Source organism: Daphnia pulicaria, chromosome 4 (genome assembly GCF_021234035.1).
Source record: "Daphnia pulicaria isolate SC F1-1A chromosome 4, SC_F0-13Bv2, whole genome shotgun sequence".
Taxonomy (NCBI): Eukaryota; Metazoa; Arthropoda; class Branchiopoda; order Diplostraca; family Daphniidae; genus Daphnia; species Daphnia pulicaria.
In genome coordinates, this window is record NC_060916.1 from 13493969 (window position 1) to 13505706 (window position 11738).

General features: G+C 40.6%; 4 protein-coding genes and 4 long non-coding RNA genes across 11 annotated transcripts; 4 read left to right on the plus strand and 4 right to left on the minus strand.

Annotated features, from left to right (window-relative positions):
* Positions 1–15: 15 nt before the first annotated feature.
* Positions 16–689, plus strand: LOC124337416. The gene is made up of 3 exons (XR_006917343.1): positions 16–318; positions 395–541; positions 610–689. It is a non-coding gene; the product is annotated as an uncharacterized LOC124337416 (long non-coding RNA).
* LOC124337390 lies at positions 70–7277 on the minus strand. 3 transcript variants are annotated; one of them, XR_006917313.1, is made up of 6 exons: positions 7171–7277; positions 6948–7094; positions 6803–6879; positions 6621–6736; positions 5748–5800; positions 70–127 (listed from the first exon to the last, which is right to left on the minus strand). It is a non-coding gene; the product is annotated as an uncharacterized LOC124337390 (long non-coding RNA). The 3 variants fall into 3 exon arrangements; XR_006917312.1 differs by lacking the exon at positions 70–127 and adding an exon at positions 4753–4885 and having other exon boundaries at positions 5701–5800; positions 6627–6736; XR_006917311.1 differs by lacking the exon at positions 70–127 and adding an exon at positions 4753–4885 and having other exon boundaries at positions 5701–5800.
* LOC124337401 lies at positions 735–2538 on the plus strand. The gene is made up of 3 exons (XR_006917324.1): positions 735–871; positions 1704–1803; positions 2390–2538. It is a non-coding gene; the product is annotated as an uncharacterized LOC124337401 (long non-coding RNA).
* Positions 3071–4683, minus strand: LOC124337430. 2 transcript variants are annotated; one of them, XR_006917358.1, is made up of 4 exons: positions 4369–4683; positions 4110–4266; positions 3161–4058; positions 3071–3085 (listed from the first exon to the last, which is right to left on the minus strand). It is a non-coding gene; the product is annotated as an uncharacterized LOC124337430 (long non-coding RNA). The 2 variants fall into 2 exon arrangements; XR_006917357.1 differs by having other exon boundaries at positions 3161–4266.
* A 213-nt stretch (positions 7278–7490) lies between the features above and the next one.
* Positions 7491–11279, minus strand: LOC124337201 (histone H2A-like). Its single transcript, XM_046791302.1, has 2 exons — positions 11087–11279; positions 7491–8212 (listed from the first exon to the last, which is right to left on the minus strand). Exons 1-2 carry the CDS (start codon positions 11147–11149, stop codon positions 7802–7804), a joined length of 474 nt encoding a protein of 157 aa, XP_046647258.1. The 5' UTR covers positions 11150–11279; the 3' UTR covers positions 7491–7801.
* Positions 8239–8873, plus strand: LOC124337279 (histone H2B.3). Its single transcript, XM_046791384.1, has one exon. The coding sequence runs from the start codon at positions 8502–8504 to the stop codon at positions 8871–8873; it is 372 nt and encodes a 123-aa protein (XP_046647340.1). The 5' UTR covers positions 8239–8501.
* Positions 9168–10062, minus strand: LOC124337290 (histone H4). Its single transcript, XM_046791397.1, has one exon. It carries the CDS (start codon positions 9994–9996, stop codon positions 9685–9687), a length of 312 nt encoding a protein of 103 aa, XP_046647353.1. The 5' UTR covers positions 9997–10062; the 3' UTR covers positions 9168–9684.
* Positions 10283–10960, plus strand: LOC124337216 (histone H3). Its single transcript, XM_046791319.1, has one exon. The coding sequence runs from the start codon at positions 10283–10285 to the stop codon at positions 10691–10693; it is 411 nt and encodes a 136-aa protein (XP_046647275.1). The 3' UTR covers positions 10694–10960.
* Positions 11280–11738: the final 459 nt, after the last annotated feature.

An 11738-nucleotide genomic window follows, 5' to 3' on the forward strand; every position in this document is an offset into this window, starting at 1 on the left:
CCTGATGTCACGAAATGCGACAATAAGTTATGTGGCGAGGATCTACGTTGATTTTGTACACTTTATTAGCGAGTTATTGAACGTCACATGCCTTATTTTAATAAATGAACACCAATCACAAACAGCTCTTCGAGGTTTGCTGTCATTTAAGTTCGTCCCCATTTAAAAATTTAAAAAGTAATTAGGTGAATAAACTCCGTTTGGTATCGTTTGATGTCGCTAAAATCGCATTGTGTTGTTATCATGTCGAAAGTTCGTGCTGCTTTCTTTTTCTTTTTTTCCCTTTGTTTTTGGAATAAATTCAACACCATATTAAATGTAAGTGTTCTTATCTGATTCTAGTACCTACCTAGTTTATTTTCATACCAACATCTTGTTTCTATTTGAATTCCAGATTGTGAGCTTTCAACAATGTCAGGTTTTCTCACCATACTACAACTAATGACTGAACTGTTTTCCATCTATCTGATCAATCCTTCTGATCCTTCTACTGTGAAAATCATCTTTACTTATCATATGTTTGAATGAGATACAGAAACAGGTAAACATACAGACTTTTCTTATTAACTAAACACAGTTTCACTTGAACTATGTAAGACTTTGAATTAGGTGCCTTCAGCAGTGTGGAGTTAAATTGCTGTTACACTGTGCTGTTTTTCTTGATCACTTGAAGCAACCAAAAAGAGGTAAACATTTGTTGCTGCTTTCTTCCAAAAGCATTTAAAAGAACTTCATTATTTTTATGTGTATTTCAGAAATATGCCGATGTCTACACAAATAGCATCCACATATTCTTCTTTATTAATCCGCAGCCCTAATGGGATATGTGAGCAGGAGAGCACCTCCCTGGAGTTACCCTAGCCCTGTAATGGTAAGGTTATACTAGATCACACAATAGTAGTTCTGGCTTTTTAAAAAGTGATACTTTATTTGCTTTGCCAATTCCAATTGTTGTCAGCTTCTAGAATTTTCTCCATCTCTTCGTTTGTGCCTTAGTTACTCTCATTTCTTTTTTTGTTTGTTTTGCCCTTGGTTTTCCAAACACGCTTCTACAGTTACAGATTAACCGGAAATCTCCTCCCCATTACAAGGGTAAAAGAAACGATCGACATCGAAATGATCCTTCTCTGCAATCAAAAATCTTTTTTACATTAAGTTCCCGAACTTATGCCCAAATTTGACCGTTTTTTCCTTCGAGTAACTAATAAACTAGATTTGCTTAAAAATGTTGTATGTGTGAAAATCACAACCTCCAAATCTCAGAGAAATTTAATATTGTTGTTGATCAAACTTTGTTTTCTCTGCGCGTAGAAAAAGTTAGCAGTGACTTAACCGTCCACAAATCCACTCCATTTCTAAAAACCTTGGAATTTGATTTTTAATGAATAGATCAGATTGCGAAGCATTTAGTTGATTCCCGCACTACTAGAAACTTTTGAAAAGTCTTAGTAGACACGTTAAAGTGTTGCAGCTCCCACAATCGAATAATCCAACGAAGATCGCCATAAGGCCTTGCCACCTTGATATATTTTACCACCATTCGTTTTCCCTGTGCATTTGAATTTTTGCCAAGGTGATTTAAAAACTGTGCCATTCCCCGCTGACTACGAAGTGAATGCTTTCGGCGAAATAAAAGTTTTGACACTGATGTTACTTATTGTTGACTGATTGTAACTTAATGTTGTTTGTTTTTTGTTTTCAAGGATCAAGGACTGACGCCGATTATCACCTTCAGATCTGCAGATTGAAGCTGTTTGTGGCGCGTTGCTTGATTCTTGGTGACGACGGGATGATCGTAATTTGGTGAGTAGATGAGGCGTAAGTCTTGAGCTCTTTTGTTTTGAGACCTCTGTTGCTTGTTATATCAATCGTGTGTGGACGAGTTAGAGCGCGAACGTTAGTTTTCAACTTCCTTCTTTACTATTTCTTATTTTTAATTCTAGATTGCTATAACATGGTCTTTGGTCATTTCCCAGTCAGTTTCAGTTACTTTATACATCTCTAAATACTCTATTGGCAATTACTATAAAGTAATTCGGGGTGATAACTGATAGTTACAGTTCCAGCGACAAAGCTGAAAGCTCACTTGTTACATTTTAGATTAATATCCATTTTATTTACTTCGGGTTTTTAAATTAGTTCGGTAAATATTCATTTGACGCTCAAAAGAACCAGGTTTTCGTGATCCTCGTCCAATTTGGGGTTGATTTATTCACGTATCAGTAAAAAATATCGGAAAATCGTTTAATTAGTATTTCTTTTAAAATCACACCTAATCGACCGCAAATCTCATGGAGATCACGAATATTTGGTTTAATTTGACGACAGCTCAATGGTTAAAGCGCTTTCGCTTACTTCCTGTTTTTTCCGGAAATTTTTCTTAAACTAGCAAGTGAGCTTTGTTCCGTTTATGGACAATCGCGACCGACTCCGAGACTCGTCATCAACGTGGATCATCGTATTGTTGGTATTATTTCGTTTGTGTTAGTGTTAGTTAACCCGTTGGCTGCCACGCCTTTGTTCTCCCCTAGCTCCTTAGCACGGGCCGCGCTGTTCGGTCTCGTGGTTCACATGCCGCGGGGTCGGACAGTCGCACCAGCCCCAGATTCGCCGAAAGGCCCCGTTAGGCAGTGCACCATAGGGACTTCCCCCTTTTCGATACGGTGATGGATTCTAGAGGCGTGCATTCCATCTTCTCCTGTCACCGTGTCAGCCCGGACTTGTCAGCAATGGCAAGTCCCACTTTGGTCATAGATCCTTCAGACGTGGCGCGTAGAGTAGTAGAAGGACAACTTACGGGTTGTATGGCGTGGCAGCCAACGGGTTAACTTACGTGTATGTATGTATCTGTATGTGTGTATGTGACTGTAAAATGTGGTGGAATTGTGGGTGGAGGTGGGACAATAAAGTTTCTTTTAAAGATTTTTTTGCTGTGTATTGACACTTGTAACAAAATAATGTTTAGCAGTTGATTCAATATATTTCATACAACTTTAAACTTTTACATTTATACATAAGTTTTGACAAGTGACTGATCATTTCGAGACTAACTGCTTTGAAGAACCAATTCCTTTGTTACACCAACCTAAGTTAAAAATAGAGCTATTAAATTCAAACATTTAGAGTTAACACTAACCAGTACGTCTTTTTCATAACTTACCCTGAAAATGAAGTTCGTCCAAGCACCAGAATATGTCCGAATGCAAAGCGGATTGGAGCAACAGAAACGACTCCAACACATGAAATAGTCGCAATGTCAAAAGGCTTGAAGGTGTTTTAGGAGATGTCGCAGAAGATGGTTACCATTAAAACATTTATTTTCTCATTTAAGATCAACAACTATTCCCAAATACTAGTAACTATTAAGATATGACCGACAAATCACAACAACCGACAAACACAAATAAATAAATCAGAAATTTCGGCTCTGGTATTTAAGAGCCTCCCTGTAGTAAACTGGAGAAGCGAAGGTTGTGATGTAACATTCAGGTGCCTTGGTGGTGTAGTAACTCGGGGCAGTGGAATACTTCGCAGCTTCGGTGCAGTAGGTCGGAGCAGCCTAAGTAGTAGCTCGGGTGCCTTGGTTGTGTAGTACTTGGAAGCGTCGGTTTGGGAGCGGAGCCTCGGTATGGTAGCTAAGGGCAACGTGGGCTGTACTGCAACTTGCGGCCTCGTCGATGTATTACTTGTGGGCTTGGTGTATTAGCTAGGTGTAGCTAGGTGTAGCTAGGTGTAGCTAGGTGCAGCAAGCTGGAGCCTCAGTGCAGTATTTCGGTCCAACGTAGTACGAAGGAGCAGCCGCTGTGTAATAATTAGGGGCAGAGTAGGACTTGGGCGCTTCGGTGTAGTATTTGACCGCGTGGTGGAAGAATAAACTGGAGCCTCGATGTAGTAGCTGGGAACGGAGTAGTACTTAGAGCCTCGGTCTAATGGGCTGGGGCAGCAAACTTGGTGGTGTAGTACTCCGCTGCCTTGGTGGTGTAGTACTCCGCTGCCTTGGTGGTGTAGTACTCCGCTGCCTTGGTGGTGCTCCGGTGCTGTAACTCAAGGTAGAATTTCTTAAGCCTACGGTGTAGATGTTCGGGACATCATAAGTTGTGGTGTAATACTCCTGGGCTTTGGTGGTGTAGTATCCGGTTGTTGCGTATGTTGTCTGGTAAGACGGTGACGTTGCAGTTTAGTATCCACCATACCCACGAGCCATCGGTACACCAGTATTCGACCCAACCATCAAGGACAACCAACAGCAGCACGACACCATAGTTACTAAACAATAAATAATTTTAACATTAATTTTCAATAATAACTGAACGAACAGAAATAAATAATAAAGTGATACATAACTCCATGTAAAAATAGAATATTTACCATTTGGTTGCGAACCGGTACGATGAAGAATGCAGTTGGTGACAAAAAGTGCACAGCAGTTGTTGCCGTGTCGGAGATTCTCACTCAACTCATTTCAAATGCCTTTTCTCTCTCATTTTATACATTTTTTTCTTACCCTGACCCCTCTCTTAAACCTTACGGTTATTACACCTGTTTGATAATGATGCATCACGTGTCGTCCTCACCCAACCTCTCCCCCTGTTGCATGGCACGTTTTACTTTAAGATCTCCGTGACCTTCGAGCGTGAAGGAAATGCAAACTGGCCTTTCCTTCTTTAGGTTGACGTTGCTGGGGATGGGCCTACAAAAACCAATATCAAAATGAATAAAAAATGGCTGAGCCTTGCGGCTATTGTACCTGCTTGATAATGATTCAACACGTCCAATTCTCACCCAACCTCTACACCACCGCATTGACAGTTTTACACGTTATGTTCCCCGCCACCTTCAAGCGTGAAGGACAAACCAACTGGCCGGCCCGTATGTAGATTGAACTCTACAATGGTAATTAAAAAATAATTAATAAACACTGCATCAGTTGGGACATCCCTACTAACACAGCGATGTACCATGGATATGACTGAAGCGTACTCCCAAGGATAAGGGAGATACAAACAGCATATCCATGGAATGCTTCATGTTTATCCTTATTTCCCCTTCCCCGCACGTACCATTTGTATGTCCCTTGAATATACCGGTTTGTGTATACACAGTATCCTTAAATAACATCCATCTTTGGATATGATTTCTGTCAGAAATTAAAAGATAAAAGTCTACCCCGAGCCTTGAACTACTGACCTTCAATTCCGTAGCTCACCTCTCTAACCATTTGACCAACTGTTCGTACAATTTAGGAACAAACGTTTGGGAGTAATGGAAATTGAGATATTTTTTAGCTTTTTCGTCCACTGTGTACCTAATACGGTTATACTGTGATGCACATTCTGTGTATGTACCAAATGGTATCACAGCAAAATCATACCCCCGAGTATATTACTTTGATGTACAATCAGTATGTTAATGAATATACGCTGGTGGATCTACGATGAATATTCTTTATTTGATCCCATCCTAGATCCGAATAAATTTATACCTACGCTATACTACCGCCCCACAATTGCGACCTGGATCTATCCATCCCATATTTATATACATCTTACATAAAGAGGATGGGCCGTGTTAGTAGGGATGTTGAATTTGAACATGTTGAAAACTAACGTTCGCGCTCTAACTCGTCGACACACGATTAATATAACAAGCAACAGAGGTATCAAAACAAAAGAGCTCAAGACTTACGCCTCATCTACTCACCAAATTACGATCATCCCGTCGTCACCAAGAATCAAGTAACGCACCACAAACAGCTTCAATCTGCAGATCTGAAGGTGATAATCGGCGTCAGTCCTTGATCCTTGAAAACAAAAAACAAACAATATTAAGTTACAATCAGTCAACAATAAGTAACATCAGTGTCAAAACTTTTATTTCGCCGAAAGCATTCACTTCGTAGTCAGCGGGGAATGGCACAGTTTTTAAATCACCTTGGCAAAAATTCAAATGCACAGGGAAAACGATTGGTGGTAAAATATATCAAAGTGGCAAGGCCTTATGGCGATCTTCGTTGGATTATTCGATTGTGGGAGCTGCAACACTTTAACGTGTCTACTACGACTTTTCAAAAGTTTCTAGTAGTTCGGGAATCAACTAAATGCTACGCAATCTGATCTATTCATTAAAAATCAAATTCCAAGGTTTTTAGAAATGGAGTGGATTTGTGGACGGTTAAGTCACTGCTAACTTTTTCTACGCGCAGAGAAAACAAAGTTTGATCAACAACAATATTAAATTTCTCTGAAATTTGGAGGTTGTGATTTTCACACATGCAACATTTTTAAGCAAATCTAGTTTATTAGTTACTCGAAGGAAAAAACGGTCAAATTTGGGCATAAGATCGGGAACTTAATGTAAAAAAGATTTATAATTGCAAAGAAGGATCATTTCGATGTCGATGTTTCTTTTACCCTTGTAATGGGGAGGAGATTTCCGGTTAATCTGTAACTGTAGAAGCGCGTTTGGAAAACCAAGGGCAAAACAAACAAAAAAAGAAATGAGAGTAACTAAGGCAAAAACGAAGAGATGGAGAAAATTCTAGAAGCCGACAACAATTGGCAAAGCAAATAAAGTTTCACTTTTTAAAAAGCCTACTATTGTGTGATCTAGTAAAACCTTACCATTACCGTGCTAGGGTAACTCCAGGGAGGTGCTATCCTGCTCACATATCCCATTAGGGCTGTGGATTAATAAAGAAGAATATATGGATGCTATTTGTGTAGCCATCGGCATATTTCTATACACATAAAAATAATGAAGTTCTTTTAAATGCTTTTGGAAGAAAGCAGCAACAAATGTTTACCTCTTTTTGGTTGCTTCAAGTGATCAAGAAAAACAGCACAGTGTAACAGCAATTTAACTCCACACTGCTGAAGGCACCTAATTCAAAGTCTTACATAGTTCAAGTGAAACAGTGTTTAGTTAATAAGAAAAGTCTGTATGTTTACCTGTTTCTGTATCTCATTCAAACATATGATAAGTAAAGATGATTTTCACAGTAGAAGGATCAGAAGGATTGATCAGATAGATGGAAAACAGTTCAGTCATTAGTTGTAGTATGGTGAGAAAACCTGACATTGTTGAAAGCTCACAATCTGGAATTCAAATAGAAACAAGATGTTGGTATGAAAATAAACTAGGTAGGTACTAGAATCAGATAAGAACACTTACATTTAATATGGTGTTGAATTTATTCCAAAAACAAAGGGAAAAAAAGAAAAAGAAAGCAGCACGAACTTTCGACATGATAACAACACAATGCGATTTTAGCGACATCAAACGATACCAAACAGAGTTTATTCACCTAATTACTTTTTAAATTTTTAAATGGGGACGAACTTAAATGACAGCAAACCTCGAAGAGCTGTTTGTGATTGGTGTTCATTTATTAAAATAAGGCATGTGACGTTCAATAACTCGCTAATAAAGTGTACAAAATCAACGTAGATCCTCGCCACATAACTTATTGTCGCATTTCGTGACATCAGGAGAAAGTTATAGGGCAGTGGTAAGTTCAAAAGAGAAATGGTTTAAAAAATTGAAGTAATTAATTAACAACTTTGGTTTGTAGGAGTACTGCCATATAACATTCATTTCATATACCAAGAATTAGGTTGAAGCAAACACAATTCAAGCGTACCCCCTTGCGAATCAGACAACATGCACGTTATCATTTCCACAACTAGATTAAAATAAAGTGCGTAATAAACTAAGTTCGAAATAAAGCACTTAACAAATTCCTTTTTTCCAAAATTAAATTGGTGGCCCTGAAAAGGGCCGTTTATTAAAAGACGGGAGAAGTTTAAGCCTTGGCGGGTTTGTCTGTCTTCTTGGGCAAGAGAACGGCCTGGATGTTGGGCAAGACACCACCCTGAGCGATGGTGACACCGGAGAGAAGTTTGTTCAACTCTTCGTCGTTGCGGATGGCCAATTGCAAGTGACGAGGGATGATGCGGGTCTTCTTGTTGTCACGGGCGGCGTTACCGGCCAACTCGAGGACCTCAGCGGCCAAGTACTCCATGACGGCAGCCAAGTAGACGGGGGCACCGGCACCGACGCGCTCAGCGTACGATCCCTTGCGGAGCATTCGGTGGATACGACCGACGGGGAATTGAAGTCCGGCCCTGCTGGAACGGGTCTTTGACTTTCCCTTTACTTTGCCTCCTTTGCCACGGCCAGACATGTTTAGATGTAGAGTAAGTAAACGCGGTTCCTTAAATCAAGGAACGAGTGATGAATACAATTTGAAAAATCGACGTTTATATAGGGACTTGAAGTTGGATTCGGAACACAATTTTGGTAGCCAATAGTAAATCTTCACTTGCCCCGAAATTCTTTCCCTTTTCCATAGCTCCGCCCCTGAGTGAACACCTACGTGATACACGCAAGTCTCTGGAGACGAGAGTTTTGGCTACCATCAAGTAGTGAAGGGGAGCCGATATCAGTATAAACAAGAAATTCGGATAAACGAATTTCACTTTCTCAGATTTCTAAGTTCAAGAATGCCCCCCAAAGTTAGTGGAAAAGCTGCGAAGAAGGCCGGCAAGGCCCAGAAGAACATTGCCAAGGGCGACAAGAAGAAGAAGCGCAAGAGGAAGGAGAGCTACGCCATTTACATCTACAAAGTCTTGAAGCAGGTCCACCCCGACACTGGCATCTCCTCCAAAGCCATGACCATCATGAACAGCTTCGTCAACGACATTTTCGAGCGCATTGCTGGAGAATCGTCCCGTCTTGCCCACTACAACAAGCGGTCGACCATCACTAGCCGGGAAATCCAGACGGCTGTCCGTCTGCTTTTGCCCGGTGAGTTGGCCAAGCACGCCGTGTCTGAAGGCACCAAAGCAGTCACCAAGTACACCAGCACCAAGTAGATTGTTCCTCTTGGTCTCTCTACAAACCAAACGGCCCTTTTCAGGGCCACCAAAATACTCAAGAAATGAAAACAATTAACTGCTTTTGGCATTTTTCTAATCCAGTCCAAAACTCGACCCAATTTGTATGACGGAACGTAACGCTTTGTATCTAGACATAGTACGCTTCGGATCAATGCGTGAAATAGAGAGAAAAATCGATCACGAAATTCGTCTCCGTAGCAATAGAGTAACTTTTACATTAAGCAAATCGTTAGATACGACGAAAAGTTATTAAATATATCTGATTCACAGATTCATTTAAAAGTAGAATTTGAAAAAAAGTGTTGAAAAATCAACATATTCAAACAGTTTTGTTCTATGCCACAGCGTTTTCATTTCATTCAAATGGTGATTCAGATGAAGATCGACCGATAGTGACAAAATAATTTTGCAGTAGCTAAGAACAGCTGCAGAAATTGATAAAAATTAAAGGCGAAAATTAAAGTAGGAAATATCTAAAAATTATACTCCGTAAAATCTGAGAAGCATCTGGATATTTTTCGATTCATGTTATCCGGCTTAAAACGAAACACGTTCATACCAGCTTTATATCTAGAAAAATATTTTCTATGATGCACGAACACTTACTTAATAGTTAATATTGCTCCAACGACCTGCATCAAATCGGTTTTTGTTATTCTTGTTAATATAAAGTCGACTTTAAGAATATGGTTTAAGTGGTTGAGAAATCTTTTTCTCTAAGTAAATGGTGGCCCTGAAAAGGGCCGATTGGATTGAAAGATCAGAGTTTTTCATAGTAAAATCAGATTTAACCGCCGAAACCGTACAGAGTGCGGCCCTGGCGTTTCAGTGCGTAGACGACGTCCATGGCCGTCACCGTCTTCCTCTTGGCGTGTTCAGTGTAGGTGACGGCGTCACGAATCACGTTCTCAAGGAACACCTTCAACACACCACGGGTCTCCTCGTAGATGAGACCAGAGATTCGCTTGACACCACCACGACGGGCAAGACGACGGATGGCCGGCTTGGTGATTCCCTGGATGTTGTCACGCAAAACTTTGCGATGACGTTTAGCGCCTCCCTTGCCGAGTCCTTTTCCTCCTTTGCCGCGACCAGTCATTTCGGAATGAGTTTCAGAGATATGAATACTGAATGAATAAGCTATCTGAAAGTACAAAGTTTATATACATCTCCAGACCCCTCGAACGGAACGCCCATTGGTTGAACCTTTGCCAAGCCATCTCACTAACAAAGAGAATTTCCGTTATAAATTTTTTCCCTCCCATTTTCTGAACTAACCAATCCCTAGCCGTAAACCTTACTTAGTTCCTCAACGTCCGTCGACTCCCTACATATACCAACCGCTTTTCTGTTCGATTATTCGAAAATTTTATCAGTCTTTCGAAATGGCTCGTACCAAGCAAACCGCTCGCAAATCTACCGGTGGCAAGGCGCCCCGCAAACAGTTGGCCACCAAAGCAGCTCGCAAGAGTGCGCCGGCCACTGGAGGAGTCAAGAAACCCCATCGTTATCGTCCCGGCACTGTCGCCCTTCGTGAGATCCGTCGCTACCAAAAGTCGACCGAGCTTCTGATCCGCAAGTTGCCATTCCAGCGCTTGGTCAGAGAAATCGCCCAGGATTTCAAGACCGACTTGCGTTTCCAGAGCTCGGCCGTCATGGCCCTGCAGGAGGCCAGCGAGGCTTACTTGGTGGGTCTTTTCGAAGACACCAACTTGTGCGCCATCCACGCCAAGCGAGTCACCATCATGCCAAAAGACATCCAGCTCGCTCGCCGTATTCGTGGTGAACGTGCCTAAGCGACCTAATTCTCCTTGACTTACCAATCGGCCCTTTTCAGGGCCACCATTAACTTAAGCAAAGATTATCAACCACCCATGAATTGATTTTCATTTCAATACTATTGTAAATCTTTCTTGACATCACAGACTGATGTCAAAGAAAGGGAATGGCCTTTACAATAAGGAATAGCAAATAGCCTACTCTTACTTATCACTAACTACTGGTTACTTCTGAATGTCTTTTTCCATTTCAATGATTTCAATGTGCCAATGAAAACTGCTAAAATTTTTTGCTAAATAAGAACGGTCATTAAATCATTATGTACTATTTTTGAACTGCGTCCAAATAAATAAACCACAAACCATTTAAACAGTGCGAAACTGATGGGAATCTGAAAATTTTTAACCAACCTGGTTTGTAGTTTGCAAACAAGATCTGGCAGTCAGTTTATTCTTGTGATCTTCGCCACTCATTCTTTCAATCCAAACACTTTTTTTAAATTCATAACCACATTTCAAACTCCTAATTATTTGTTTCAATATTCCCAGATACAAATAAGAATAGCATTTTTTTTTAAACAAGAACACAGGCGACTATCAACTACAGTCTACACCACACACGGCGAAGTAAACAAAACAAGCCACCTGGTGGCCAATATTTAGAGCTCATCCAACAATTTTGACGGCGCGACCTCTCAAAAACCGATTTGCAGAAAAACGAATTGCTCTCTCGTTTCCGCTTTTACGAAGAGAAGCGAAAAGAAATAAGAGAGATTTGAGGGATTCGGAGACTTATCCTTTACAACGAATTTTTACATTCGAACCTTCATCTCAAAGTCATTGATTCAGTTCTGATTTCTTTGATTTTCTTTTCCTTCATGGCTTTCAAATTTCTGGTGGCGAAAAAAGTGACAGGGTCACCATTCTTTTTTTTCCAACTTGTTTTTTGCTCAAATGCCCCACCCTAGATGGCGAAATCATCGAGCTATGCGTTCGACTCATACGGTATAGTAATATAGTCAATCTTCGGACCATGCTACGGACTGAGCAACGGAATTCATAG

Bases quoted from the DNA above. Each gene is read 5' to 3' on its own strand.
- LOC124337279 (XM_046791384.1), top strand. From the start codon at position 8,502: ATGCCCCCCAAAGTTAGTGGAAAAGCTGCGAAGAAGGCCGGCAAGGCC.
- LOC124337290 (XM_046791397.1), bottom strand. From the start codon at position 9,996: ATGACTGGTCGCGGCAAAGGAGGAAAAGGACTCGGCAAGGGAGGCGCT.
- LOC124337216 (XM_046791319.1), top strand. From the start codon at position 10,283: ATGGCTCGTACCAAGCAAACCGCTCGCAAATCTACCGGTGGCAAGGCG.
- LOC124337201 (XM_046791302.1), bottom strand. From the start codon at position 11,149: ATGAGTGGCGAAGATCACAAGAATAAACTGACTGCCAGATCTTGTTTG. The intron at 8,213-11,086 runs GTTGGTTAAAAA...CCTTGATTTAAG, and splicing joins GTTTGCAAACTACAAACCAG to GAACCGCGTTTACTTACTCT.